The sequence below is a fragment of the Podarcis pityusensis genome, assembly GCF_964106645.2.
Source record: "Podarcis pityusensis genome assembly, chromosome: 3".
In the NCBI taxonomy this organism is placed as follows: domain Eukaryota; kingdom Metazoa; phylum Chordata; class Lepidosauria; order Squamata; family Lacertidae; genus Podarcis; species Podarcis pityusensis.
This window is the reverse complement of record NC_138026.1, coordinates 24,501,870-24,529,865: the sequence shown is the minus strand read 5'-3', so window position 1 is coordinate 24,529,865 and position 27,996 is coordinate 24,501,870. Positions and strand designations below refer to the sequence as shown.

At 43.9% G+C, this 27,996-nt stretch overlaps 1 protein-coding gene and 1 long non-coding RNA gene across 2 annotated transcripts in view; one reads left to right on the top strand and one right to left on the bottom strand.

The window, feature by feature from the left end:
* The window catches only part of LOC308473745, a 396,145-nt gene that overhangs the window by 255,066 nt on the left and 113,083 nt on the right, over positions 1-27,996 (bottom strand). The window lies entirely within an intron of this gene.
* Positions 65-27,980, top strand: SH3YL1 (SH3 and SYLF domain containing 1). Its single transcript, XM_080999304.1, has 10 exons — positions 65-217; positions 6,265-6,375; positions 7,259-7,372; positions 10,079-10,143; positions 13,709-13,821; positions 16,102-16,230; positions 17,730-17,889; positions 18,588-18,648; positions 20,201-20,257; positions 27,204-27,980. Coding segments are annotated over exons 1-10 (1,008 nt in total). The 5' UTR covers positions 65-216; the 3' UTR covers positions 27,401-27,980.

Here is a 27,996-nt window from a genome sequence, read left to right as displayed (position 1 = left end):
CAGGCGCGTGGTTTAGACGACTATCGCGCCTCACGCCCGCCCATGCACCTGCTCCAGGTGAGCAGCAGCAGCAGCTGCTGCTGCCTCTTACAAGGCGGGGTCTTTAGAGTGGAACGCAGGGATAGTTTCTGTCGCGAGTGGTTAGCTGCATTGCTGTAGATACTCCCGAGGCTTTCCCAAGCCAGGGGTGGGTGTGGATGGTACCTTCCTGGAAGCAGTAAGTATGCTTGCTTGGTGTGGATATGAGGGAGGTGGGAATTTGGAAGGTGTGTGGTGTGTGGGGAAGAGAGGAATTGGAGTTTTGGGGGAAAGTATACGTGGGATGTGTCTTTACCATATTTATACCCAAGTTTCCCTAGTTCATTCCTGTCTAGTTTTCTAAGTCCAGTTTTTCCCCCCACATGAGGGGCTTGCAGATCTTTAAAAGAGTGGCTGGGGAAACCCAGCCAGATTTGGGGGGGGGGGTATAAATAATAAATCGTTATTTAAAAAGAGTGAAACAAGTCCACTGATAAATTAATAGGACTGCCCTAGTGTAAGTCACTATTAGAATCACAGACTTGGAGTCCAGTTCTTGTTTTATGTTTGTTTTATGTTCCTTGTTCAGTCAAAAGATGATGTGTAATGGTATATTTATATGGAATATATTCTCATATATATATATATATATATATGCACACAGGAAGCGGTCCAGAAAACCCAGTCAGGTGGGCATGGTACAAATACTGCATTATTATTATCATAATACTAAATAGGTGCAAACTAGCCAAAATTCCCGTTTATGTTGTATTAACGTGTGTGTTATTATATTCCTATTTTTATTCCCAGTTAGATGGGTGGGGTACAAATAATGTTGTTGTTGTTGTTGTTGGACTGAATAGGTGCAAACTAGCCAAAATCCCCATTTATGTTGTATTAATGTGTGTTATTATATTCCTATTTCTATTCCAAGTCAGATGGGTGGGGTACAATGATGATGATGATTATTATTATTACTGGACACCTCTGCAACAGCCTCTTGGTGAATAGGAGGGACTGCTGGTCTCCTCCCACCTTTGTTCCTGATGTAGATCTTTATTCCTCTCCTCGTTCCTGATGGGTAGATCTTCACTCACCCCTTCTTCCCTGGTGGAGGGTGCTGTTTTGTGGCCCGCTCAGGTGCCAAAATGTCTTGGGACAGGCCTGAGTCCAGCATCCCATTCTCTCAGTGGCCAGCCTCTAAGACATAAACACAGGACCTCGGTCACAAAAACCAGTGTGGACACATTTTACGAAGAATAATAGGACATTAGATAATGAGACAAGTAGCGTCTCTCCACTTGCCACACTTCCTTCTATTGACATGGCAGATAGTTTGACAATTAGTGGCTAGCAGAGGCTAATGGAGGGTTAAATCACCACTACAATAAAGTCATGAATTTCTCCATCATCTGCTGTGACCAGCTATAGGGGGGTTTTTTGCCAGTGACAAAAGAGTTTGCCATGGTGTCAAAAGTAACCAGGAAATCCAATCCAAAGGAACTATTCTAAATCACTGTGCCTGCACTCACTTATTTTCCTCTGCATGTACCTCGGGACCTAGAAGGGTGATGGTGAAGAACTGTTGCTTGGTGAATTTTGGTAATTGTCGTTCTTGGCTGCTAGGATGTTTATCCTAAGTATCCATCATAAACCTACAAAAGCCAACACGTCTAGCTGTGGTCAATGTTCTAATGTTCTCTCCTTTTCTCTGAAATCTATTGCAATTCAGAATGTTTCAATGTAAGCCTCTCTTGGAGGCTTTTTGGCTGAAGAGCAGGGCACAAATGGAATAAGTGAGTAAGTATTGCAGAGTGGTTTACAAACTTTGTTGAGAAGACAGGATATGCCCTCAAATTCTCAGTCTAAGAGAGCAGAGGGAATGTAATAATGTTGACTCCATTGAATAAACTGAAATGTGTGTATTCTGAATACAAATAAGTGGATTTGCATGTGAAATCCTATTGGCAACACTTGCATCTGTTGCCCTCCCAAAGTATGATATGCAGCCTGCAAGGTTAAGAGAACTAAAAGCAGTCAGATATGACATTTCTCATGTCCTTGTTTTCTGCAGAGTAGGTCACTTATATCTTCACTACTTGCTAAAATGCCTGTGATCTGTTTTCAGATAAAGCTAACCTTGAGTTGGAGTATCATGCAAAGATTTGTTCTGAGGTGTCTGCTTGTCTCGTTTTTCCTGACCTCCCATTTTCCTGCAGCACAGGAAACATACTACCTGGGCTTTTTAAATGTTAGTATGCTGTTTTATAATGCTAAAGCTGTATTTCCGCATTCATTTCCCCTTAAATAGGGAGGCCATGCAATTTTATTTATTTATTTCATAAAATTTATTTATACTGTATCTTGGTTGTAGAAGAAAACCTCAAAGCAGTTAACAAAAAAAGAGCTGGAACTGCAATTTTTAAAAACAAACCACAGAGCTCAAAACAAGCCGTCTCACCACCATCTACTCTTAGCTGACAGAATGCCTGGTTATAATAATTATTGATAATTGTGTAATGTATTTTATTTTATTTTGTGTATTTTGTTTTGTAATGGTTTCAGCTACATCTAATAAATAATATTTGTATCCATACTAGGCAGTCCATTCAACAAGACTCAAAATAGGCTTTGGTATCTTATTTTACTCTACAGAACCAAGATATAACTAATAAGCATCTTTCTTTGCACTTACAGAACTAAATTAGTGATAGCAAACTACATTGGAAATCTCTAAATATAAACCTAAATATTTGGTTTATATTGGTATCTCTAAATATTTATAAATATAAAGCTTGGATCTCACAAGTATGGGACATCATTCTTAGGGACAAACTAACCATATACAAAAGGGGCATTGCATCCAAAACAAAACAAAAACCCCAGACACTTTCTATAAAGCATGGTATGCCTTTATTGGCTTGGTAAAATTGGTTGATCATTGTTTCCATACGTTATATCACATGCAACACTATGGAGCAACACCTTTAGTTGTTGCCTATGTTGGAACAAAAGTGACTGCAGTCTTTAGCTGATATATATTTTTCTCACTTACCAAGCTCTGTATTCTGCCTTGATAACTGTTTAGCAAGTCGATAAAAAGCAATTTAAGAAGAGAAAGCGTATTTTACCAAGTCAGGCCTTTGGCTTTGTCTAACTCAGTATTGTCTACACTGACTAGCAGCAGTTGTCAAGGGTTTCAGGAAAGTCGTCCCCCCCCCCAGTTTACCTGGAGATACCAGAAGCTAGGACCACAGCTGTCCTCTGTTGCATATGTGGACACCTGACTGCTACAAAAACATTGTCTGAAAGCCTGAATTACATGAAAGTTTCATGCTTCTTAGCATTGCTTTCCTTTTTGGTTTTGCTTCTCCAAAATATTTCAGTCATCTAATATCTCTGTATCTGTATGCAGCCACTTTAAAAGAGGTAAATTCAAGCAAATATTTTCATTCTCCTCTTCTGCTCAGCTGCTGTCATATTATTTTACCCTTTAGCTTTCATTCAGCAAGATTATCCTGCTTAGGGGGAGGATGGGGAGTTCAGTCTGTGCGTACTTAGAGGCTCATTTCAAGCTGTTTCAAATATGAAGGTAATTTTCCGTGAGAGTCATAAAATCCTTCTGATAATGTTTTGTCATTTGGGCTGAAATCCTATACCCACTTACCTAGGAGCAAGCCCCACTGAACTTAATGTGACTTTTTCTGAGTAGTTGTAGGTAGGATTGTTAGATTCCCTAAGGACTTGCCTGAAAAGAGATTCAGGGCTGCATTTCATTACTGTTTTGCCTCTATATATCACTTTGTGTGTCCAATGATAAGGTTGCACCGTTCCCATAGCAAACATAAAACTGAACTTATAACAACTGATTAAAACATGTGCCTTTTGTGTACCTTGTATGTGATGTTTTAAAAAGGCGGGTATTTACTCAGTACAGTGGTACCTCGGGTCAAGAACTTAATTTGTTCTGGAGGTCTGTTCTTTACCTGAAACTGTTCTTAACCTGAAGCACCACTTTAGCTAATGGGGCTTCCTGCTGCCGCTGCGCCGCTGCTTCATGATTTCTGTTCTCATCCTGAAGCAAAGTTCTTAACCCGAGGTAATATTTCTGGGTTAGCGGAGTCTGTAACCTGAAGCGTATGTAACCTGAAGCATATGTAACCCGAGGTACCACTGTACTATGATTGTGGCGTTGTACAGTTTGAAAGTATAATTGGAAATGTAATTAAACTCTGATAAACATGTGCAGCCAGATTTCCAACAAACCATCTTGATGGCGTGCGCGCTCTCTCTCTCTCGCTATTGCTGATAAGAAAGTTTTGCAAGTCAGGTTTGTTGCGCTGGGATATAAATTCTTTCCACTGCTCTGTTCATGTTTTTGTGCAAGACTTCTTAATGACACCCTCCGTTTTCATGAACAAAAGAAGGGAGACCTCAGAGATACTCAAATGATAACTTGATTGGCACAGTGCGTTCACAAGACTATCTTCCACCCAATCCTTGCTCCAGATTTAGTTGTACTGAGCAATTTCATTGGAGGGAGTTTTCTCCATTCTTGATATCTCATGCTCTCCTATCTTTCTGGCTCCTTATTTTGGACACAGCTGACCTTGTATCTAATAGCTGTTTGTATATTAATTTTGAGAAATATTTCACCTGATAAATGACGAGCAGATTAGTTTTGCCTTCTGTTATCTTACACAGTGTTTGTTTATAGATTTATTACCCCATTGTATAGGGCTGGCAGTGTTTTGAGTTTCTCATCTGGATCTAAGTCAGAGGAGTTTAAAAATCCCCAACTATTTCAGATTCTGTGACTGCAATCCTATACTCAACAGGGCTTCTGTTAATACTTGAAAAATCTTTACCAGCTCTCATGTGCACTGCCTGTATTATCCTGCTACCATCAGTCATTCCTTTTAGCTTCTCTTGAGGACTAAAACTAAGACAGATGTTTGCGTTGTATTGATGACAAACTATTTTCTGTGAGGTCACCTCTTTCTCTTCAAATCCCTCCTGCAAAACATGCCACCTTGGAGAAGTCTTTGTTGCAATCTGCTCATGCATTAGTGAGACTAAAATTAAGCCTTAAATGCATGCAACTTCATGATAGCACATTCTTCCCCCGTGGCCTCTCTGCTGTGTATCTTGTTAGATTGTAAGCTCCTCAAGAAATTCTCCTGTCCTTTCCTATGCTGCAAGCGCAATGCACAATGATGGCACTGTGTTACATGAATAAAGTTTCTGCAACTGTTCCTTAGGTGAAAAGTATTTCAAGGCTACGCCAAAAAATCTAATGGTTCTGCCACCTAAGCTATTCACATATTTACTTTTGCTCCTCAGTAACTTTTAACACCTCAGTAATACAGATAAAATGTTTTAACCTTTATAGCTCAGCCTAAGTGCCCATGCTTTTAAGTGGCTTAATGTTTAATAATACTTAGGTCCAGTGTGGATGGATGGATGGAATGTAAACAATTTGGCTACTAACAATAGGTTTTGTGCTCCATAGGCATCATGGTTTACATTTTTATTCTTGTGACAGCAATGAAGGACAGGTATTTACAAAGCATTTCAAGAGGACTCAAAAGAATATGATTTTTTTCCCCCTTGGGCTAATGGAGATTGCAGTGGAACCTTATTTATTTAAACCATCTTGATATGCAGTGAGAGCCTCTACTTTGCAGAGATATTCAACCAACACAGCACTCTTAGTCAGAATTCTAATTACAGACTTCAAGCTTCTTTTAGAAACCTGCCTGTTCTCCTGTTCTGTCTTATGCCTGACTCACGTAGCGTTCAATGTCATCATTCTTGAATCAGCTGTGGCATAATCACTCCAAAGCCATCAGCTAGTAAGTCCCTTTGCTGGAACTTATTTGCATTTTAACATTGCCTGCTGCATCTCTTGGTTGCTCATTGGTGGAATGAAATTGGATCAATTTTTTATTTAGCTTGACACACACTTCAGAGCTACTGGTGAAAAAATGTGTCATTTCTCCATAGGCTCAATATTCAAAAATAGCAAATTGTACTGTGGAATGATTCTCCACAGCCATGTCTTTATGCTGATAATGGAGGAGATAGTGGTAGTGTTATATGGTGTTACTAAGCAAGACATTTGTACCAGATTGTTAGGGAGGCAACAAATGTTACCAGCTCTTGGAACTAACAGATGCTTCTTACCCCTTTTGAAATATTCATGTTTTGCTTACAATACTCCTTTATATTTCTACTCCTTTTCAGTGAATAACCCTATACCTTCCAATTTGAAGTCGGAAGCAAAGAAGGCAGCTAAGATTTTAAGAGAATTTACAGAAATCACTTCTAGAAATGGCCCTGACAAGATCATACCTGGTTAGTAAAAGAGAGTTTTTCATCTTGTTGATCACAACTTCAGTTTGTTTGTTCTTTCTAGAGCTAAGTTTCCCCTCTAGTCTTGTCTTTGTGAGTTCACTTGATTAAAGGCCTGGGATCTGCATTTGGTAACATGAAATGGATTGTGTGCGGATTTTTTCTTTTCTAAAGCAACTGTTAGATTTTGCAATCCCAGCTTTCTATAAACTGTTTCCCAGAAAGAAGCTGGTATCGCAGTCTAGGAAAAAGCAGTGGTCCAAGGCATGTCCTGCAAATTCACTTGCAATGTACAGTCGTACCTTGCACACCCTGAACACCTGAAACTCAGACGTTTTGGCTCCCGAATGCTGCAAAACCCGGAAGTGATTGTTCAGTTTGCGAATGTTCATTTGGAACCTGAACGTCCGACGGTGCTTCCTGCAGCCAATCAGAAGCCTTGATTTGGTTTTCGAACGTTTTGGTCCCCGTAAAATGCCAGTTAAATGGCAATCTGGTTATTCCTTTCCTGCCTCTCTGCTTTTAGTAATCAGCATCACACACAGAAGGGCAAGCTTCAAAACTAACTTGCCCATTGGTCGTGAAACTAAAGTCTGTCCCTCAGACTTCATTGACTTCCTTGATAAAGAGTATCAAAGCAAAATTTTGCCTCAAAGTGTCAAGTCTCTCTGCATAACAGCTTAATTAAAATAAAAAAAAGCTCTCCTCCCTGATTGGGAGTGGATAGGGTTGCCATATGTCCAGGAAATCCTGGACATGTCCTCTTTTTGGTGGTTCAACAACTTTTTCTTTTTTTGCCCAGATGTTTACCTCTGGAAATACAGCAACCCTAGTAGCGGTTCTTTTGCCTCCATAATATCTAACTGTTGAATTTCATTATTTGCAGCCCATGTAATTGCCAAAGCAAAAGGTCTTGCAGTCTTGTCTGTAATCAAAGCTGGGTTTTTGGTAACAGCTCGAGGAGGCAGTGGGATCGTTCTGGCTCGCCTCCCTAACGGAAGTAAGTTTGCCCTTTCCTCCTTTTAAAGCAGTCCAAATGCTTCTCCGTGCAAAAAGAGATGCCGAGAGTTTTTCACGCTTCAACAGGGCCTGCATGTCCATTGGGATGAAATTGTGAGCTATTATGAATCGGGCATATCTGGCAACTACCCTCCCAGCTGAACGTAGAGGATGTTGAGTCTTAGGCCCCCATCACAAATTTCACTACTTTGAAGTATGTGTCTGTTCATCTGATTATCTGGCTGAGTATATTTATGCATTATAAAAATGGGAAGATAGGGGGTAGGCAGAGAAGGTTAGATAATTCTATCAGGGTTTATTCAGTTGTACAAAAAGAAATCAATCTCACGATGTCCAGGAGCATAATAGTGAAGTTAAAGTACAGAACTGGGTGCTATTCCTTAGACCAGATTTTCCAACCTGGTGCCCTCCAGATATTACTGGAGTCTTAACACACATCTCACTTGCCTTCTTCCAATCAGCACAGTTCATAGAGCATGTGTCTCTTAATTTCAGGGTCAAGTTCAATGCCCACATTGGGCAAAATATCCCTGCATTACAGGGGGTTGGACTAGATGACCCTTGTGGTCCCTTCCAGCTCTATGATTCTATCTGTTTAGCCCTCTTGGCCAATTGTCAGGGATAGTGGGAGCTGTAGCCTTAGCAACATAGTATGGGCACCAGGTTGGAAAAGGCTTCTCTGGTCAGCAAGCACCTTGACACCCATTCACACAAAGAATCCTCCAGCAAATCAGTTTGTGTGAAGGCTCTCGTTGAAAACAAAAATCCTAAAACTGAGACAGAATTATCTTGCTGGTGGAGGCATGTTTCAAAGGCACATATCTGTGTCCTTTTGCTGGCAGGCACTGAGCGCTTCCGTAATCTCCGAAGAATAGCTCGCAAACAAATGTTCCCTTTGTCTTGAGTTTATACTTGGTCATAAAAAGCAGCTTGCAGTTTGCTGTTTTGAAAACACTGCGGATTACATAATGGGAGCATTCCTGTACATGAGAGTCCTGTTCGGTTAGTTCCAATGACTAAAAATGAGCAGCTCCATGTTTCTTTTAGAAGAAGTATATTTACCTCTGTGGCTCTCCAGATGATAGGCTTAGGTTCCCAGGTCACATAAGCTGTGGTGCGAGAGGATAGGAGTTGTAATCTAACAACATCTAGAGGGGCTACAAGTTCCCTCTTCCTGTAATAGATGCCTTGTGACATCCTTGGAACTGTCTTAAGAACATAAGAAGTTCCTACTGGATCAAATCAATGGCTCATCTAGTCCAGCTATGGCCGGCCTACCCATGAGGCAAGGCGAGGCAATCGCCTCAGGAGGCAGGATGCCCAAGGGGAATAGGAATGCATCACCTGTTGCCGCAGGTGCAGCAATATCTGTGGTGCTCTCTTTTGAGGCCAGATCTGCTCCCTCATTGGCAGCCCAAATGCCACCTCTGCAATGGCCTCTTGGTGAATAGGAGAGGCTGCTGGTCTCCTCCCACCCTTGTTCCCAATTTACATCTTTATTCCTCTCCTGGCTCTTGATGGGTAGATCTTCACTCACCCCTTCTTCCCTGGTGGAGGGTGCTGTTTTGTGGCCCACAGAGCCCAGGACTTGCTGATCAGAAGGTCGTGGTTCGAATCCCCGCTACGGGGTGAGCTCCCGTTGCTCAGTCCCTGCTCCTGCCAACCTAGCAGTTCGAAAGCACATCAAAGTGCAAGTAGATAAATAGGTACCACTCTGGCGGGAAGGTGCACTGCTTTGGTTCGCCAGAAGCGGCTTAGTCATGCTGGCCACATGACCCGGAAGCTGTACGCCAGCTCCCTCTGCCAATAAAGCGAGATGAGCGCCGCAACCCCAGAGTCAGTCACGACTGGACCTAATGGTTAGGGGTCTCTTTACCCTTTACCAGGTGCCAAAATATCTTGGGACAGGCCTGAGTCCAGCATCCCATTCTCTCAGTGGCCAGCCCCTAAGACATAAACACAGGACCTCGGTCACAAAAACCAGTGTGGACACATTTTACGAAGAATAATAGGACATTAGATAATGAGACAAGTAGCATCTCTCCACTTGCCACACTTCCTTCTATTGACACGGCAGATAGTCTGACAATTAGTGGCTGGCAGAAGCTAATGGAGGGTTTGAAAGGAATTTAGTTCCTGTTATGATTCCCAAACAATAGTTTGTGGCTTGTTTATGTTTCAGTGGTGTATGTAGCACATGATGTGACTTGCCTTACTTGAGCCTTCTAAATTTTACCAAAACTGTCTGGATTTTGTAGTTTCTACAGCTGTGCATGAGATTCAAAACTGGGAGCAAAATAAAACATTTTGAAGAACAGCTTCCAACTTTCCTCGGCAAACTTTGACATAGACATTTGTATCATGCTTTTCAAAATGACCTACGTATTGTATTACATACATATTTTGTTTGAACGTTTGAACGTGTAGTCTTTCATTTGCAAGTCAGCATTGGAACAAAAAATTCAGCGTTGTAGAAATGCCTGAACTGTATGAAGCGATTTCCTTCGAAGTTCTTTTTCTTTGTGAATAAAGCATTGCAGAATGGCATTGGATTATTTGCAAATGAACTTCAAATACGAGAGTCTAATGCAGCGGCATCCTCTTTCCCTGTTGCACCTGCCTATCTTGTTCAGTTCTACAGTAAAATGCGCCACGTGTTCACCATGTGTTTCTGTTTCTCTTCCAGTCTGGTCAGCTCCGTCTGCCATTGGGATAGCTGGCCTTGGTGGCGGATTTGAAATCGGAATCGAGGTAAGTTAACGCTGCAACGTTTAGTTAGTTGGTTAGAAAACACGCACACACATTTTGATTGACTCCTAAAACCATGTCTCTAGTTAATTGGGCAGAGTTTTTAAATTATGATGATATACGTAGTAAAAATTACAGATGAGGATCCTGTGTGTGGAAAGGGGCAGAATGGTTCTCTTTTACGACAGTGCCTGCTGCAGCAGTTCTATTTATCACACAGTAACACAGAGAGCATGTCTTCCTCCTGTAGGACTATTTTTTTCCTCTTGCATGCAAACTTAGGCAGATTTGGTACGTGATTGACTAAAACTCATATACCGTGGTACCTTTGGTTGAGGACATGATCCGTTCTGGGGTGCCGTTAGCACCCCGAAAAGTCCGTAACCAGAGCGGCGCTTCTGCACATGTGCGAAGTGCGATAGAGCGCTTCTGTGCATGCACAAACTGCACAGAAGGTTTCACTGTGTGCATGGCGAAACCCGGAAGTAAACACTTCTGGGTTTGCCATGTTCTTAACCCGAAAAAACACAACATGAAGTGTTCTCAAGAAGAGGTATGACTGTATGGTTCAATAAGATTTTCTTTATATTGGGTGACAGCTTTTTTTAAAGCATTCATATTTGCATTCACATTTATGATACAGTCGTACCTTGGTTTTCAAACAGCCTAGGTCTCGAACATTTTGCCTCCCGGATGCCGCACCCCTGGAAGTGACTGTTCTGGTTTGCAAACTGTTTTTGGAAACCAAACATCCTGCAGCTAATCAGAAGCCGCGCTTTGGTTTCTGAACGTTTTAATCAGACTTTCGGAACAGATTCCGTTCGACTTCCAAGGTATGACTGTACTTCTTTATGGTAGCCAGACTGCAAGAGGCTCTGTTGTAGTCAGGAATGGAGAACCCATGCACTTCCAGATGATGTTGGATTTGCAACTCCCTTCAGTTTCAGCTAGCATAGCCAGTGCTTAGGAATGATTGGAGTTGTAGCCTAATTAGCTCCATTGGTTAGAGCATGGTGCTGATAATCCCCAGGTTACAAGTTTTGTATCCCATCCTATGTCTTTCAAGTGTTAGTGATGGAAGACAAAAAAGAGCTTGCTTGGTACATTCATTTGCCAAACTAAAGCACAGCTATAATGCTTTTCCTTGAGAATTATGTCCAGAGAGGAAACTTGAAGAGGAAGCATGCAATTTGTTTGCTTTTCTGTAAAGTAAGTAAAGCGCTGCCCACTCCTGATGATGGATAACTGGCATGGCTACGGAGCCCTGAGATGCTGCCAGTGAGTGTTGTATAACCTTGATCTCTTCTGTGCGTGCTTTGTTGACTGCCAACCAGTTCTTGCCCAAGCAGGTAAAAAAAAAAAACTGCAGCTAAATCCTACTTGGAGTAGACCTGTTGAAAATAATGAACCGAAGTCCACTAACTTCAGTGAACCTAAGTTAGTCATGTCCACTAACTTCAATGAGTCCACTCTGAATAGTACTAGCGGTGATACCGCCCGTTGTCACTTGCCAAAAGAAATCTAAACAAAACCCTGGTGATGTGGTTGGTGTAGTAGCTGATCTATTCTTGCAGCTGCCCATTCTGTTGAAAGCTTCTTCAACTTGGAAGGAAGTTGGAAGCAGCTGCCATTTGAGGGTGCAGTTGCAGAAGTCAAACTGGAAATCCAGCTTCCTTCCTCCCACCTACTTGTCTATGAGTTGGGAGCAATGCAGCTACCTGTGTTGTACAGCAGGCATAACTAGGGCAAAACAATTGTCACTTGGACCTCCAGTTACACTTCACCCAGGACTGGCCCAATGATCGTGGTCTGTATTGTCACCCTCCCCAGTAACGTGAAATGATGAAATGTCAAGAAGCTTGTGTGGAGAGTTTTCTCAGCCTAATGTTCTTCCCCCCCCCCCCCCCACGGCGCAGCAAGCCAATTTGGCGCCTGGGGCAGCGCGCGTGCCCTGCGCCCAGGGGCGGGGCTAGCTGCCTGCAGGGCGGGGCCAGCCAGGGTAGGACGCTTTGCGAGGTCTCTGAGGAGTCTGCCTGCCTCCTCCCACTCAGCTGCCCTACAGCTGAGGAGGATGCTGTGGGCGGATTGTTTGGAGCAAAGCAGAGCCTGCGGGCGCCCAAGCCACCTCATCACTCCCAGGAGAGACGTGTGGCTTGGGCGCTCTGCAGGCCCCATGGTGAGTGCCGCCCGACATTTTGTCACCCCCCTCAGTAGTGACACCCAGGGCAGCCCGTCGTTACTGCACCCTCCTTCCTCCGCCCCTGCTCCCCACCCAAAAATGATTACATCCTAATTTTCTTTCATTCTACAGCAAGTCACCCTGGTTGCTTCCCTTCACTCAAATAAATGCTACATTTCTTAGGCATTGTTTGAAAACAGTGCACTCAATTCAGTTCTGGTTGTGCCAAGGCGAGTCAAGGTGACAAAGGGATGCTTTCAGAACGAACATCTGTATTCCAGTTCTTTCCTAAGGGCTTGTTTACATTTTCTGCTCCTTCTGAGATGACAGCTACTTAACTCCCTTCAGTCTCCCATATGATCAAGGGGTTTATCAAGCTAAATGAGGGGAAGAGCACTTTTAAAAAACCCAAAAAACGTATGTATAGTAGCTCAAGTGTGGTTAACCCACACCCAAGTTTGGGGGCTTGAGCATGACTTGAAAGCAACTTTTCCAGATCCCACTGGTTTTTGCAGCAGCAAAAAAGAAGAAGAAGGGGTGGAGTATACCCAGCTTGATCATTTGATGAGCAGTGGCTGGGCAATAACTCCCCACTCATGAGCTGATCTGTTTGGATAGCTCGGAAGAGGGTGACTGTGGTGCCCTGTGTACACATGCAAGAGTGTATTAAACAGTTGCCTATTTAAAACAAAAATCCACCAATGGGGTGATGGGCAACTTGCAGGCTGTGTGTGTCCTTCCACCTCCTTCAGTGTGCCCTGGTCAGACAAATAAATACAATATTTTTCGCTCCATAAGACGCACCAGACCATAAGGCGCACCTAGTTTTGGGAGGAGGAAAACAAGGGAAAAAATATTCTGAATCCCAGAAGCCAGAACAGCAAGAGGGATCTGGCTTCTGGGATAGCCTCTGGCTGTTCTGGCTTCTGGGATAGCCACGCCAAGCCTCTTCAGGGCAGCGGGGTGAAGGCTCCCCCTGCCCGGAAGAGGCTGCGCAGGGCTAAGGCAGAAGCCAGGACAGCAAGCGTGATTGCTGCGGAGCCCCTTCTGTTCCTCCTCCCGCTTCGCTGAAGGGGCACTGCGCAGCTCTCCCTCTCTGCGCAGCGCCATTCACTCCATAAGACACACTCACATTTCCCCTTACTTTTTAGGAGGAAAAAAGTGTGTCTTACGGAGTGAAAAATACGGTAGCTACCTTCAGCTCTTGTTCTCCAGGATAAACATTCACTGGGATTACTAGATTTGTTGGTTCAGCTTGTTTTCACGAAAGCAGTCTTTCGATATGGCCTCTTTTTCTATGCTATCCTGCTTGTAGGCAAACGAAACAATTTGAGTTCTTTCCTTCTGGAAATAGATTCAGCATTCTGCTTTTTAATTTTCTTTCTCCAGGTGTCAGACCTTGTGGTAATACTGAACCACGAGAGAGCTGTTGAAGCTTTTGCAAAAGGTGGCAATCTTACTCTGGGAGGAAATTTTACAGTCGCAATTGGGCCTTTGGGGAGGTGAGTGTCACTCAAATGCTAAAGGAAACTGAGCTCTCAAAAGCTGTTACCGTACAGCTTTATTTATCTTCAGTAAGCTGAAAACGGTGTTATTGATCCTCCAATGAGAGTGGAGTGGAGGGAGAGCCTCCAGGGACTTGTTCTAGTTCACGGTGCCTTGAGGAGTTGGCTGTCTGAATGTTTGTTTCCTCGTATCAAAACCAGTCTCTGGAGACCGCCTACTGGCAGAGTGGGCAGGAAGATTTTAGCAGGGCTTTTCTCCAAGACAGTTAACACAAAACACCAGCATGTCAGGAACAGCGCTAAGCGCTCTTGACAATAATGGGTGCTGTGCAAGGAAGCCTTTGGGCCACATCCTGTAGATGGTTGCTTTCCACCCACTTATGTGACTCATGTCTCCGATTTCCACTTCCTTTCTCTCCCTTTAGTTCCAAAAAAAAAAAAAAAAGAGAATTCAAAGGGATACATGGGCATGCTTTCTCTAGGGTGGAGTTTCCCAAACCTAGGCTGTTTTTGGGACTACAGTTCCCATCATCCCTGACCACTGGGCCTGCTAATTTAGGGATGATGGGAGTTGTAGTCCCAAAACAGCTGGAGATCCTTCAAGTCTTTCTTCCCTGGCTCCTAAGCAAGGAGAGGGGACACGCACTCTGTTTAGCAAGAGTTGTTTCATGGGGATTGCACTGTTTTGCAGAATCCCTAAAAATTCTTAATAGCACTACGTGGGTGCAAGCAGCTTGCAGCATAAGGTTTCCTCGTTGCAACAGTGTACACTGTGGGCTGGACAGGACTTTAGCCTAGGGTGAAGATCTCTGTTGGAAACATCCACATTTGTCTATATACAAGTAATCCGGTTTATTATCTTTATACACAATTGGGTTTGTAATGGTTTATTCTTATATAGGGTAGCTTACTTACTATTACCACCAAGGAGTGGGGCACCACTGGCAGTTCACCACACTGTTCTGCCAGCCTTATTCAGAAGGGGGGAAATGTGGAAATGCAAACACACACACACACACACACACACACGAACTCGAGTAGTGGTGAAATGTGGAAACGTATCACAAGCTGAGAACAGATCATGAGATGAGATAGCTCAAATAGAAGATGAGCCTCTCAGCCTCAGGGTCATGGGTTTGAGCCCCATGTTGGGCAAAAAGATTCTTGCTTTGCAGGGAGTTGGACTAGATTACTCACATGGTCCCTTCCAACTCTCCCAAGTCTATGATTCTGTGGCTATAAGAGGAATTCTGTGTTGCACTAAGGCAATTGTTCCATCGGAGCAATCATTTTAGCTTGGCAGACAAAACAGTTGCCTCTCTCTCCCTTCCAGCTCCGCCCTAATAATAATAATTAATAATAATTATATCCCGCCCTCCCCAGCCAGAGCCGGGCTCAGAGCGGCTAGCAGCAATAAAAGTAACACAGCATTCTAAAATCAATTCAAAATCAAATGGCAACCACTGGGCCAGAGTTCTACGAGGATCACCAAAGGAGGGGGTGAGACTGTGCCTTGGCCAAAGGCCTGGTGGAACAGCTCTGTCGTACACGCCCTGCGGAAAGATGTCAAGTCCCGCAGGGCCCTAGTCTCTTGTGACAGCGTTCCACCAGATCGGAGCCACAGCCGAAAAATCCCTGGCTCTGGTTGAGGCCAGCCTAACCTCTCTGTGCCCCGGGACCTCCAAGATGTTTTTATTTGAAGTCCGTAAGGTCCTCCGTGGGACATACCAGGAGAGGCGGTCCCGTAGGTACGAGGGTCCTAGGCCGTATAGGGCTTTAAAGGTTAAAACCAGCATCTTAAACCTGATCCTGAGCCAGTGTGGTGTAGTGGCTAAGAGCGGTAGTCTCGTAATCTGGGGAACCGGGTTTGAGTCTCCGCTCCTCCACATGCAGCTGCTGGGTGACCTTGGGCCAGTCACACTTCTTTGAAGTCTCTCAGCCCCACTCACCTCACAGAGTGTTTGTTGTGGGGGAGGAAGGGAAAGGAGAATGTTAGCCGCTTTGAGACTCCTTAAAGGGAGTGAAAGGCGGGATATCAAATCCAAACTCTTCTTCTTCTTCTTCTTCATCCTGTACTCCACCAGGAGCCAGTGCAGCTGGTATAGCACTGGGTGAATGTGATCCCGCGGTGAGGATCCATAAGGTCCTTGGGGATTTTCCTGCCCCAACCCCACCCCGAAAAGGAGGGAAAGCCCTGTTGCACAAGCACAAGTCCTCACACAGGGCTGATGAGACTCCTGAGCTGGATCCCACCCTCTGCTTTTTCCTCCCACTTAGAAATCTCGAAGGTGACGTTGCCTTGAGAAGCTCTGCCGCTGTCTATACGTACTGCAAATCTCGAGGGCTGTTCGCTGGGGTGTCTTTAGAAGGAAGCTGCCTAATTGAAAGGAAGGAGACGAACGGCAAGTAAGTAGCTGGGCAGTTGAGATTGTTCTTATCAAAATTTAGCTCCTGCAAAGGGCAGGGTATACATTTATGAAATAATATAATTGGAGTTCTAGTGGCTAGAGTGTCTGATTAAGACAGGACAGACCCATGTTCAAATTCCCACCCGTCCAGGGAGCTCGCCCTAATCTTGGGTGGGTCATGATCTCTCTAACCTACCACACAAGGTCTTTGTGAGGATAAAATAGAGGGAGGAGGAACTGTGGACTCTCCCGTAATCTCTTTGGAGTAACAGGCATGCTGTAAATGAAGAAAGAACACGGTACACATTGTAGAACATAGGAAGGCCCCATCTTCCTCCAGGATTTCAGGCAAGGATGTTTCACACTCAGTCTGCTAGCAAGAGAATCAAGCACACATTGTCTTCAGAGCATAGAGATAAAAACTGAGCATAGAGATAGCAGCCTATGGCTTTCTAGTTCAGGGCATCCCCTGCTCCTTACTCCTTTTCCTACAGCTGAAGAGGCAGACACGCATTTCTGTGTGCTTATATGAGCTAGGAAGAGAGACCTAGAGAATGGGCCTTTTCTGTGGTGGCTCCCCAACTGTGGAATGCTCTCCCCAGAGAGACTCACCTGGCGCCATCACTACATGTCTTTAGGCGCCAGGCAAAAACATATGTCTTTACCCTATGGCTATTGTAATTATCTATGGCCTGTGAAAGTGTGGAGGAGTGGACTGTTATTATGATGACTGTTTTATTATTAGGCTGTCTGTCAGTATGTTTTTGACTGTGTTTCTATTAGGTTTTTATCACTGATTTTCTGTAATGTGTTTTAAATGTTGTGCAGTGCCCTCGGATCTTCTGATAAAAGAGCGTTATATAAATTGAATTAATAATAATTAACAATAGATGGGTGTAGTAGATGTGCTCGTGTGTAGAAGGATGGGTGGGGTGGGGTGGTTCTGTGTCTGTGAAAAAGAGAATAAATGGGTCGGGGGTGGGAAATGAATGCCCCACCCACTTTTGGCTTTGGCCTCACCTACTGCTAGTAGGGGACGCAGGTGGCGCTATGGGTTAAACCACAGAGCCTAGGACTTGCCGATCAGAAGGTCGGGGGTTCAAATCCCCGCGACGGGGTGAGCTTCCGTTGCTCGGTCCCTGCTCTTGCCAACCTAGCAGTTCGAAAGCACGTCAAAGTGCAAGTAGATAAATGGGTACCTCTCCGGCGGGAAGGTAAACGGCGTTTCCGTGTGCTGCTCTGGTTCACCAGAAGTGGCTTAGTCATGCTGGCCACATGACCCGGAAGCTGTACGCCGGCTCCCTCGGCAAATAAAGTGAGATGAGCGCCGCAACCCCAGAGTCGGCCACGACCGGACCTAATGGTCAGGGGTCCCTTACCTTTACTGCTAGTAGGCAGTCCTCAACTTCAAGACAGTTGCCTACCCCTGGTGAGGGTACTGCATGAAATCCCTCTTCTCCGCCTAGCAGACTAAACATGAAACACATCTTTCCCCAGGTTCTACGGTCGGGAGATCCGTGCTAGTGCTATTTTGTACGGTGACATCCCTCCTCCTCCTCTGGCGCAGGACCTCTACGACATCCTCGAGTCTTTCACTCTGCAATATGAAACTCAGGAGGGGAGAAGCTGGATGGCAGTAACAAGGGAACCCAAGAAGGTGTGGGGCAGGCTCATGCGAATTCTGCTTGGCTCTACAGTGGCACCTCGGGTTAAGAACTTAATTCGTTCTGCAGGTCCATTCTTAACCTGAAACTGTTCTTAACCTGAAGCACCACTTTAGCTAATGGGGCCTCCCGCTGCCGCCACGCAATTTCTGTTCTCATCCTGAAGCAAAGTTCTTAACCCGAGGTACTATTTCTGGGTTAGTGGAGTCTGTAAACTGAAGCGTCTGTAACCTGAAGTACCACTGTCTTTCTGAAGAGCCAAGAACAAGACGCCCTTGCCCTTGCAATAGTGGGGGGCGCGGGGGGAGGGCCTAAAGGCACAAAGTGTGGCGGTGGGGGCAATGGAGACGATTCTTGCTATGGCACAGTATCCTGCATTCCAGCCACATGCAAGCTGGTGGTTTCTTCACATGCAAGGGGCAATAGCACAGTTCAGGACCACTTTTCCAACCAGGTGTGGGCATTTGAAGAGCAACGCACAACAAATACGGCACTGTGTTGAGCCGAATTGCTTGGCATATGAGTTTTTCAGTCAACATGGAAGGGGTGTGTGTGTGTGTGTGTATATATAATATATATATACACACACACACACACACACACACACACACTCACTCACAACCTTTGAGTTTCTTGCACTTATAACAGAAGGTAAAAAATATTGACATCTCTCTTCCCCCTCCCCTGCCAGGTTAATGAGCAACCGTCGAAGCAACAATCACGCAGGACTCCGGTGCAAACCACACCGGAAGGTATTGTATAACTATCAGCTTTCTCTTTTTGCAGTAACCACCCCCCCTCAAAAAAAAAAAACGCATTCTAATTTTATGTGCCCTGAGTTCTGTTTTTCTCCATAAATTGGTAAGTTTCTTGACTGCCGGCATGAAATGGGGGGGGGATTCCGTGTATGTGCATAAGTCTTGTATATGTAGGATTTTGCCTTGTTCTTGGTTTGTCACATTGTTGCATCACCTGCCACCTGTACCTACAGAGCTCTTCTGTCCATGGTGCATTCCTTGTTTACTTCAAGGAGGGAGTGGGTTGGGGAGGCATTGCTGTATACAAAGGGTCATATATAGGGGAAAGGGCCACGCTGCTGAACACTGGCATTTCAACCCTGATCTTACGAAGGTCTTCTCAGAGATACCATATTTTTCCATGTATAAGACGAGCTTTTTATATTCTAGAAAAACGTTAAAAATTGGGGGTCTTCTTATACATGGACAGTGGAGAGGTGGGACATCTGATTGTTGACAGCCACGAGCAGGAGATTGTCAGTGGCGATTGGTTGGGTGATTGTTGGCTTTGGCAAGGCGTGGTGGTAATTTGCTGCTGCTGCAAATTGATGATTTGTGACTGCAGCAAGGCGTGGTAGTGATTGGCTGCTGCTGTGGCAATTTTGCGGGCAATTGGTGCCTGCTGGTGGTGAGCGGGCAGACAATTGGTGGCTTTGGTGAGGCGTGTGCTTGGCGGCCGCGGTCAGTGGGTGAGCGATTGTCAGCAACCCCCCCCCCAAAAAAAGCTCAACAACTCTGGGCAATCTCCCCCCATTTCCTTAATTTTGGGTCCCCAAAAATTGGGGTGGTCTTATACACGGGGGCATGTTATACACAGAAAAATATGGTAAGTCTCAGTAGCTTCACTGATACTTGTATCCAGGTAGGTGAGGATATTATTGTAGCCTTAGCTGGTGGATCAGCTGGGTTATTTGAAATTGATTTTTAGAAGCTGCCATCAGTTTTACTCAGGTGTTGGTTGAAATAACTTTAATACAAATCCTTGCAAAAACCCTGCAGTTGGTAAGCACAGAAGAGGCATTCTTTTTTTTTTTTTCCCTTACACCTACCGCATCTGCTTTGATATATGTACATATTGTCTTGGAAACAAAACAGTTTGTTGTTTTCAGTATTACAGTGGTACCTCGGGTTAAGTACTTAATTTGTTCCGGAGGTCTGTTCTTAACCTGAAACTGTTCTTAACCTGAAGCACCACTTTAGCTAATGGGGCCTCCTGCTGCCGCTGCACCGCCGGAGCACGATTTCTGTTATTATCCTGAAGCAAAGTTCTTAACCTGAAGCACTATTTCTGGGTTAGTGGAGTCTGTAACCCGAAGCGTATGTAACCTGAGGTACCACTGTATTAATTTTTTTGGGGGGTCATTATTTGTTCTCTCTTGATCTGCTTAATTATGACTGTCATATCTGGAAAAGCAATTATCGCTTCATGGTAATCAAACTGAGACTATTAAAGAAGATATTAAGTGGGCATATTAACTAATAAAATATATTCTGAATTCCTCTGCAGCTGTAAGAACACCAGGTAGACTTTACCCTGAACTTCCCAGCTATTCTGCCGCAGTGGGTGAGTGTTGATATTATAATATTATCATTCATCATCAGTGTCAAAGTAGCATTTGAGAATTCACAAAATCTCTTGACAAGACTGAATCTTGATACTTAGCAATCCAAGTTGGGCCACTACTCTGTTCTTATTCCAGCCTCCCCCTTGAAAGTATGCACAAGTTTCCATCTCTCTTTATTTTGGTTCAGATGTTTAGAGAGAGATTTATTTACAATGTACCTAACATGGCTGAATAAAGCTTACAAGATTTGTAGACCAGATCCAACGACCAGGCTAATGTAATGTTGTGTTCATTTCTTGTCATTGAAAGGTCCTGCATCCAAAAAAAGATAAATTCTTTGCACTGGGTTTTGTTAGATCACCCATCATGCCACACCAAATTAAGAAATCGCGGTTCTTGCTAGTACTTGTTAGGAAGACACTTGAACATTATCCCATTAGTGTTAACGCTCCAAGGGAGATTATCTCCACTTTTGCAGATCTGAGTGAGGAATGGCTGTATGTGCATATATGTGCATGGCTAGTTCCTGAATGTCTATACATTCCTGATGCAAAACAGGACTTCACCACATGGAACAGGCTCCTACACTGCAATGGTAATGTCGTAAGGCTAAAGGGGACCCCTAACCATTGGGTCCAGTCGTGACCGACTCTGGGGTTGCTGCGCTCATCTCACTTTATTGGCTAAGGGAGCTGGCGTACAGCTTCCGGGTCATGTGACCAGCATGACTAAGCCGCTTCTGGCGAACCAGAGCAGCGCACGGAAACGCCGTTTACCTTCCCACCGGAGCGGTACCTATTTACCACTTTGACGTGCTTTCGAACTGCTAGGTTGGCAGGAGCAGGGACCGAGCAACGGAAGCTCACCCCGTCGCGGGGATTTGAACTGCCGACCTTCTGATCAGCAAGCCCTAGGCTCTGTGGTTTAACCCACAGCGGCACCTGCATCTGGTAATGTAGTAGTTTGTCCTAAAACATAAGAACAAGAAGAGTCTGCTGAAGCAAGCCAATGGCTCATCCTGTTCTCACACCAGATGCCCATGGGATGACCACAAGCAGGGTACTAGCACAGCAGCACTCTGTCCACCTGCAATTCCCAGCGACTGGTATTCAGAGACATACTGTCTCTTAGCAGTGAAGGCGCAACTTAACTATTGTGGCTAGTAACCATTGATAGCCTTTAACTGATCCTCTTTTTAAGCCATCCAAAATGGCGGCCATCACTTCTTTCCCAAGGGACCGAGTTCCATAGTTTGACTGCACACTGCGCAAAAAAAGTACTTTTTAAACTGTCCTTTAATCTTTCAACTTTCAGCTTCGTTGGTGTTCATGAGTTCCAGTGCTATGAAAGAGCGAGAGAAAACTTTTCTCCATTTGCTTTCTTCATGCCGTGCATAATTTTTTATAAATTTCTATCATGTCGCCTCTGACTTATTTTTTAAAAAAGCCAAATGCTGCAATCTTTCCTCATACAGGAGTTGCTCCACCCCCTTTCCTTTTAAATTTTTCGTTGCCTTTTCCTGAAACTTTCCTAACAGTCTATAACCTTTTTGAGTTGAGGCAACCAGAACTGTATTCCGAAGGCGATTGCACTATAGATTTGTATACGACATCAGCTTTTCAGTTACTTTCCTCATGGTCCCTAGCATGGAATTTGCTATTTGGGCTGCAGTCATACATGCACGTATACTAGGAATTAAGAACCACTGAACACCATGGGGCCCACTTATGAGTAAACATGGATAAGACTGCATTGCAATGCTTTGCTGCACATAGCAAGAAAATTGTAACCATTGATTGTTTTCTCAAAGGACTTCAGAAGAGATTATTGTAGATGGTGAGATAGCACTGCTTAGTAGTGAAATGAATATTCGACTATTTCTTTGGTAACAGAAATAATATTGAGTGTGCATGTAAACCGTTTGCATGTCTTATGGCTGGTTGTTAGCTCAAGACTAAAGCAAGACTTGAAGTATTTTTTTCTTTTTAAGCAGGGAAGGGAGATGTCTGCAATGGCAGCAAGAGCCTAGGCTGAGTTGCAGTGTGTAATGGTCTCTACAGAGAAACCTTTAGCAGATTATAAACTGTAAAAAGCAGCAAATGAGATCAGGGTTAACTAATGGATATTTGTATGAACAGATCTTTAAGCAAGAGAATAATGTGTTTCTGTAAATTCGTAAGCCACGGTGACGTATGAGACTTTGGAAACATTAGAGTGAATTCTATCTCCCTTTTAAAAGGTTTAAGGCAGCATAGTCCTATTTTTGTGGTTCTCTTTCTCTAGTCAGGCTTGTAGCTTACTTCCATCTAAAATAAACATCCATCTAGCAGCTTACCTCCCTCTGTTGTTATAAACTGTCTTAATGCTCATCATTAAACAGGAAATCCCAGGAAACAATTCCTATTTTTGAAATTGCTCTGCTATTATAATATTATTTCTGGCACTTTTGTGCCATCATTTTAAATCAAACTTCTTTTTTAGGCTTATACTGTCATGAAATGAGCAAAAATAGAGAGAGAGAGAGAGAGAGAGAGAGAGAGAGAGAGAGAGAGAGAGAGAGAATACTATGTGGAATTCTGGTTGTATGGGGCGGGGGACTCCATCTCCTGCTGCTGAGCCAGCTGATTACAAAGGCACATAAAGATTGAGGTCAGTGCATGCTAGGACTAGAAAATTGAGGTCTTTGTTTTATGTGTGTTTTGGGTCAATGCCATTTTGTTAAAAACTAACTTGAGTAATAGGCAGCCACTAAGAGCGTCTACCTTTTTAGTATCCTTAACATGGCAACTCTGCCATTTCTACAGAGGAAACAAATAATATTTAGTGTACAATGGAGGTTTTTTGGCAGTAATTAAAGGCTGAATTAAAAAAAGAAGTAGTTAAGCCTTCTCCATCCAATAGCACCCCAGGCTTGAGGCAAGGAACAAAGGCATATAATTCATTTTGCTTTTTGGAAAGAACTTGTAAGAAGAATCAATCTATACAAAATCCTGTTGTATTCAGTTTCTCCAGGCTATAATAGGCACATGGATTTTAAACAGCGCATGTCGTAGTAACAGAGAGAACCTGATTTTATAGGGCTAGCTTCTTAACCAAATGAATCATGCTACCAAAGTAGAAAGCCAGTGGATCTCCTGATGTGGATCTGAAATGTGCCACTGAAAAGCAGACTCGGGTCAGATGCATGGCAGATCACACTGCCTTGACAAATGGTGCAAAAAACATCCATCTCCCCTAATGTCTTCGTTTTCTTCCTCTGCCTTTTTGAGAAACAACCCTAATTTTAGTTTCAAAACTTGATTTCATACCTTGGTATCTAACAGAGTGGTGGATAATTAACTGCCCACAAGCAAACTTTTGCAATCTGGGAGAGTTGGTCTAATAGCTCCTTGTTGCAGGCTATTATTGTGGAGCGAATATCCTGTGGGAGATGACCTGAGCATTATATTACCACCCCTACAACCTTCCCCCCGGCCCTCTGACGAAGGGGGAAGCGTGATTAGAGATTATGACAGATCGGTTATGGCAGACGCTGTAAGACTTTCCCAGTACAGACAGCAATAAAAAAATGATACTTTTGTATATGAATTGGATTAATAGCCATGGAGTTGCCAGGTCACCGTTGCTGGCCGTTTAAACCTCTCTCCCAACATCTGTTTCGTAAGAGGGTAAAGGGAGAGTAATGTGGTCTCTGACAAAGCTTATGTTTTGGGTTTACTATAGGTCACTTCTCAACGTAAGCAGGCTTTATCAGCATTTGTTGTAGTGTGGCATGTGGCGCAGGAAAATGTCTGTGGCGTGCCTAGGAGCCTCAGAACACTGTTTTCCCTAAATAACGTTGCAATGCTTGAAACAGAGGCAAAGCGTTCTTACCAAAGCTGAATGAGTAATAATGGATAGAGAAAGGGCACCTTTCACTTCTAGTTCTTGACTCTCACAATCATTTTGGCGTAAACACTTGAAGATTTGTTCGACTGAGCCAACCCATCGTGCAGAGCAAGCCACAAAAATATAGGCATGTCTCCTTAATAGAAACGATGGAATGGGTTAATAATAATAATAATAATAATTTATTTATACCAGCCACTCTGGGCGGTTTCCCCAGCCACTCTGGGCGGCTCCCAATCAAGTGTTAAAAACAATACAGCATTAAATATTAAAAACTTCCTTAAACAGGGCTGCCTTCAGATGTCTTTTAAAGATAGGATAGCTGCTTATTTCCTTCACATCTGAAGGGAGGGCGTTCCACAGGGCAGGCGCGACTCCCGAGAAGGCCCTCTGTCTGGTACCCTGTAACCTCACTTCTCGCAATGAAGGAACCGCCAGAAGGCCCTCGGCGCTGGATCTCAGTGTCCAGGCTGAACGATGGGGGTGGAGACGCTCCTTCAGGTATACAGGACTGAGGCCGTTTAGGGCCTTAAAAGTCAGCACCAACACTTTGAATTGTGCTTGGAAATGTACTGGGAGCCAATGCAGATCTCTCAGGACCGGCAATGTTGGTGCTTTGAGCTCTCTCCCTTAATAGATGCCTTTCCACGGATGCTTCTTTCGCAACCGTACCCCTTCTCTGCAATGCTTCTCCGTAAGTCATGAGCAATCTTGCCCTACTGCAGAGCTGCATTAAAAGAGTAATCTACAAGAGTGACGGGCAAGCAAATGATGGGGTGTACGCATCTTTCTCAGGAAACAGTGGGCCTTTAAAGCTCTGGGTAGCTCTCTGTTTTGTAAGTGCAGGGCTCTCTTAGAATTCAGCAATAGTTGAAAAATCTGGTAACTATCTCCACCCTTGATGGAAGTGAAGTAAAATATGAAAACTTCCCCCTGTGTTGTTTCATGAAGGGGTATCCGTGAATACCTGTGGGATAGTACAGCTGTCTCCCCCCCCACACACACACTTGCACATACATGGATGCAAGGAAGCCTGTGTGCCTGCACACAAACGCACCACACAGTTTCCCCAGCTCCGCCCCTGCGTGTCTAACGGGCACAGTTGAGAACCTGCACAGTCATGGTTCCTGGTTGCATGGGAAATTCTCTCTCTGCCTTGGCTCCCACTGCATAAGGACCGTGAACTCAGATGGTCCCCCCCCCCCTTCTCAACAGCTTTAATGCTCACATTGGTGTGGTTGCTCACTGTGAAAAGAGAGTGCTGGACCTTGGCATCTTTCAGCAGGGTTTTTTCGTATGGATCCAAGCCCAGGAATTGGCTTTTTCCACAAAGTGCCCAAGGAAGCAAACAGAGCAACAGTCATTTAGGATTGCCACATAACACAACAAGCTGATCTGCTGAGCTTCCTGCTCCTATAAAACTAAGCTACAAGTGCCTTAATGTTGAACGGATTAGCCATTCTTGAGCAAGCACCTTGGCCAGTTTCCCAAGATAAAAATTTGCTAGATGTGTTGAAGGCCTTCCCACCCCCCAGCTCACAGGAACTTTCTCAGTAGCAAACATCTTCCTCCATTCTACATGGATATAGCATAACAAAAACACAAGACAAGATTATCATCAGATGTTTGGTCTACGGGTTGCTATTAACAGATGAACAGGGCTCAGTAGCGTTTTCGTCATTTGAATATAGCACTGTAGCACCATCTTGTGTAGATTGAGCATTTTTTAAATCTTTTTGAAATACAGTTGCAGTGTAACAACTTATGTAACAACTACATGGCCTTGTTTCCCACAAACCTTCCTTAAAATACTCTAAAGGCAAACAAATCGCTGTTGTGTATTTTCAAAAGGCTGGAATGCTGCCAACAAGAGTTGTCCAGAGATGCTGCTTTTGTAAATTTCTTAAGTATAAACAGATGCCACACACAACCAGCTATAGGTTTCCCAACTCTAGTTTGGAATTGAAGGTGCACAATTCTTTGGCTAATTTGCCCTGTAAGTTTGCAGTATTTTATTTAGTTTTTGCGTTCACTCTGGCTTCCTCAACTGTAAGGTAAAGTGTGTGTAAGCTCTCGTATGAGCGAAATGGGTTAAATATCTTCTCTCCTGCAAGCTGTGAAGAAAACCTTGCAGCTTACTTGCACACCAATTAAAAAATATTTTGGTTATGCTTGAGCTGGTAGATAGTTCAGATCTAAGTTCCTGCAGGACTTTAGATTTCAACCTTCTAGTGCTTCAATGTGGTTTCCCCCCCCCCCTTACTGTTTAGCCCCTTTTGCCTGCAACACAAGTAGGAACTGCCCAAACCATTCAACGCCAACATTTTCCTCTTTTAGATGTTGAGTCTGCCAATAGCAGGTGCCTTGAATATTTTGTTCACAGGAAGTATTTTGTTAGACAAATGTTGCTAGATCTTGAGAATGCAAGAAGAGCCTTATAGTGTTGGTTCAGACCAAAGGTCCATCTTGCCCAGAAGTAGCCAGCCAAATACAAGAAGGGAATGAAGAAAATGGGCCGCCTTCCTCTTGTAGTTGTTGTTTAGACAGCCAGTTATGGATTGGTTGCCTATCACATTCCATGGCCTCTAAACACTTTATCTCTCTCCATCTCTGTAAACTGTATCTGTGTCTTATGCAATATGTATTGGAATTTTACAAAACTCAACAGATCTTGGATGTGTACCTCTAACCAACATAGTAGTATCTGTGTAGACCTTCCCCCATATCTTACTCTGTGCCACATTCCCCTTTTCCCCCTCCCCTCAATTGCTCCAATCTCCAACATATTACACACGCTGAGTAGACCGTCCTTTGTACAATGAAGTTGGACCAGAAGGCTTGGAGTAGAATCATGCATGAAAACGCTTGACTTCCTGTTTAACTTGTAACAGGATTTGGTCTCCAGTCTTGGAGTGGTTTGGGGTGATTTATGTTGTACTTTTTGGCGGCTCACTTGTTGTCAAGGCAAGCTGGACTTCAGCACTCCATGAAATTTATCGTTCAACATGCAACCCAGGTCCTGAACTGTCGTCTTCTTCTACTTCTTCTGTTTCTTAGGAAACTCAAAGGCCACCAGTCCTACATTCGTTACAGCGCTATATCCGTTTGAAGGACAGCAGCCAGGCGACTTGACTTTCAACGCGGGCGATAGGATCAAGATCACGACGAAAACAGATTCACAGTTTGATTGGTGGGAAGGAAGTTTGCAAGGCAGGACTGGCATTTTCCCTGCTAATTATGTGACCATGAATTAAAGCACATTCAAGCGGCCTTGCCCTTTTTGTCTTAACTACTTGCTCTTAAATATGCAACAAAAAATTATTAATTACAAATATTTGGCTTGATCCAGTTGCGTGTTGGCCAAATGCCATAGGGAGCCCTGTTTACCTGTCCTTGCCCTTCCCCTCCCAGGTGTACATGCAGATATTGCAGAGAATGAGAGAATTGTGTGTGCCATCTCTGTTGCCCATTGATGCACCTTGGAAGGGCTAGGCTGTGGATAAGGGAGGTGCACATGGGCTTCTCATTCCTTTCAGTGCTTCCCTGTCCCGCCTTACACTCTGGTTCTGTTGAGCCTTATTCAGCTCCTCCTTGTGAGCGGGCGCGTGCCTTCTTTCCGCTGGATCAAGCCCTATATTTTTTACAGATTTTGTTTTAAATTTAATATTTTCAGAAAATTTGTGTTTTAATATTTTTTTTGTAACTTATTTGTAAATGGGTGAAATCATGGAGCCTAATCACAACGAGCTGCATCAGGGATGCTAGATTGAATGTTGTGTGCTTTGTATTTAACACTTGTCATTAATAATGTTGAATAAAATCTTTAAATAAAAATCTTGCCAATTGGAAT

Coding starts and splice junctions, on each gene's coding strand:
- SH3YL1 (XM_080999304.1), top strand. Junction 7,373..10,078: donor GGCTCGCCTCCCTAACGGAA/GTAAGTTTGCCC, acceptor TTTCTCTTCCAG/TCTGGTCAGCTCCGTCTGCC. Junction 18,649..20,200: donor GGTGCAAACCACACCGGAAG/GTATTGTATAAC, acceptor ATTCCTCTGCAG/CTGTAAGAACACCAGGTAGA.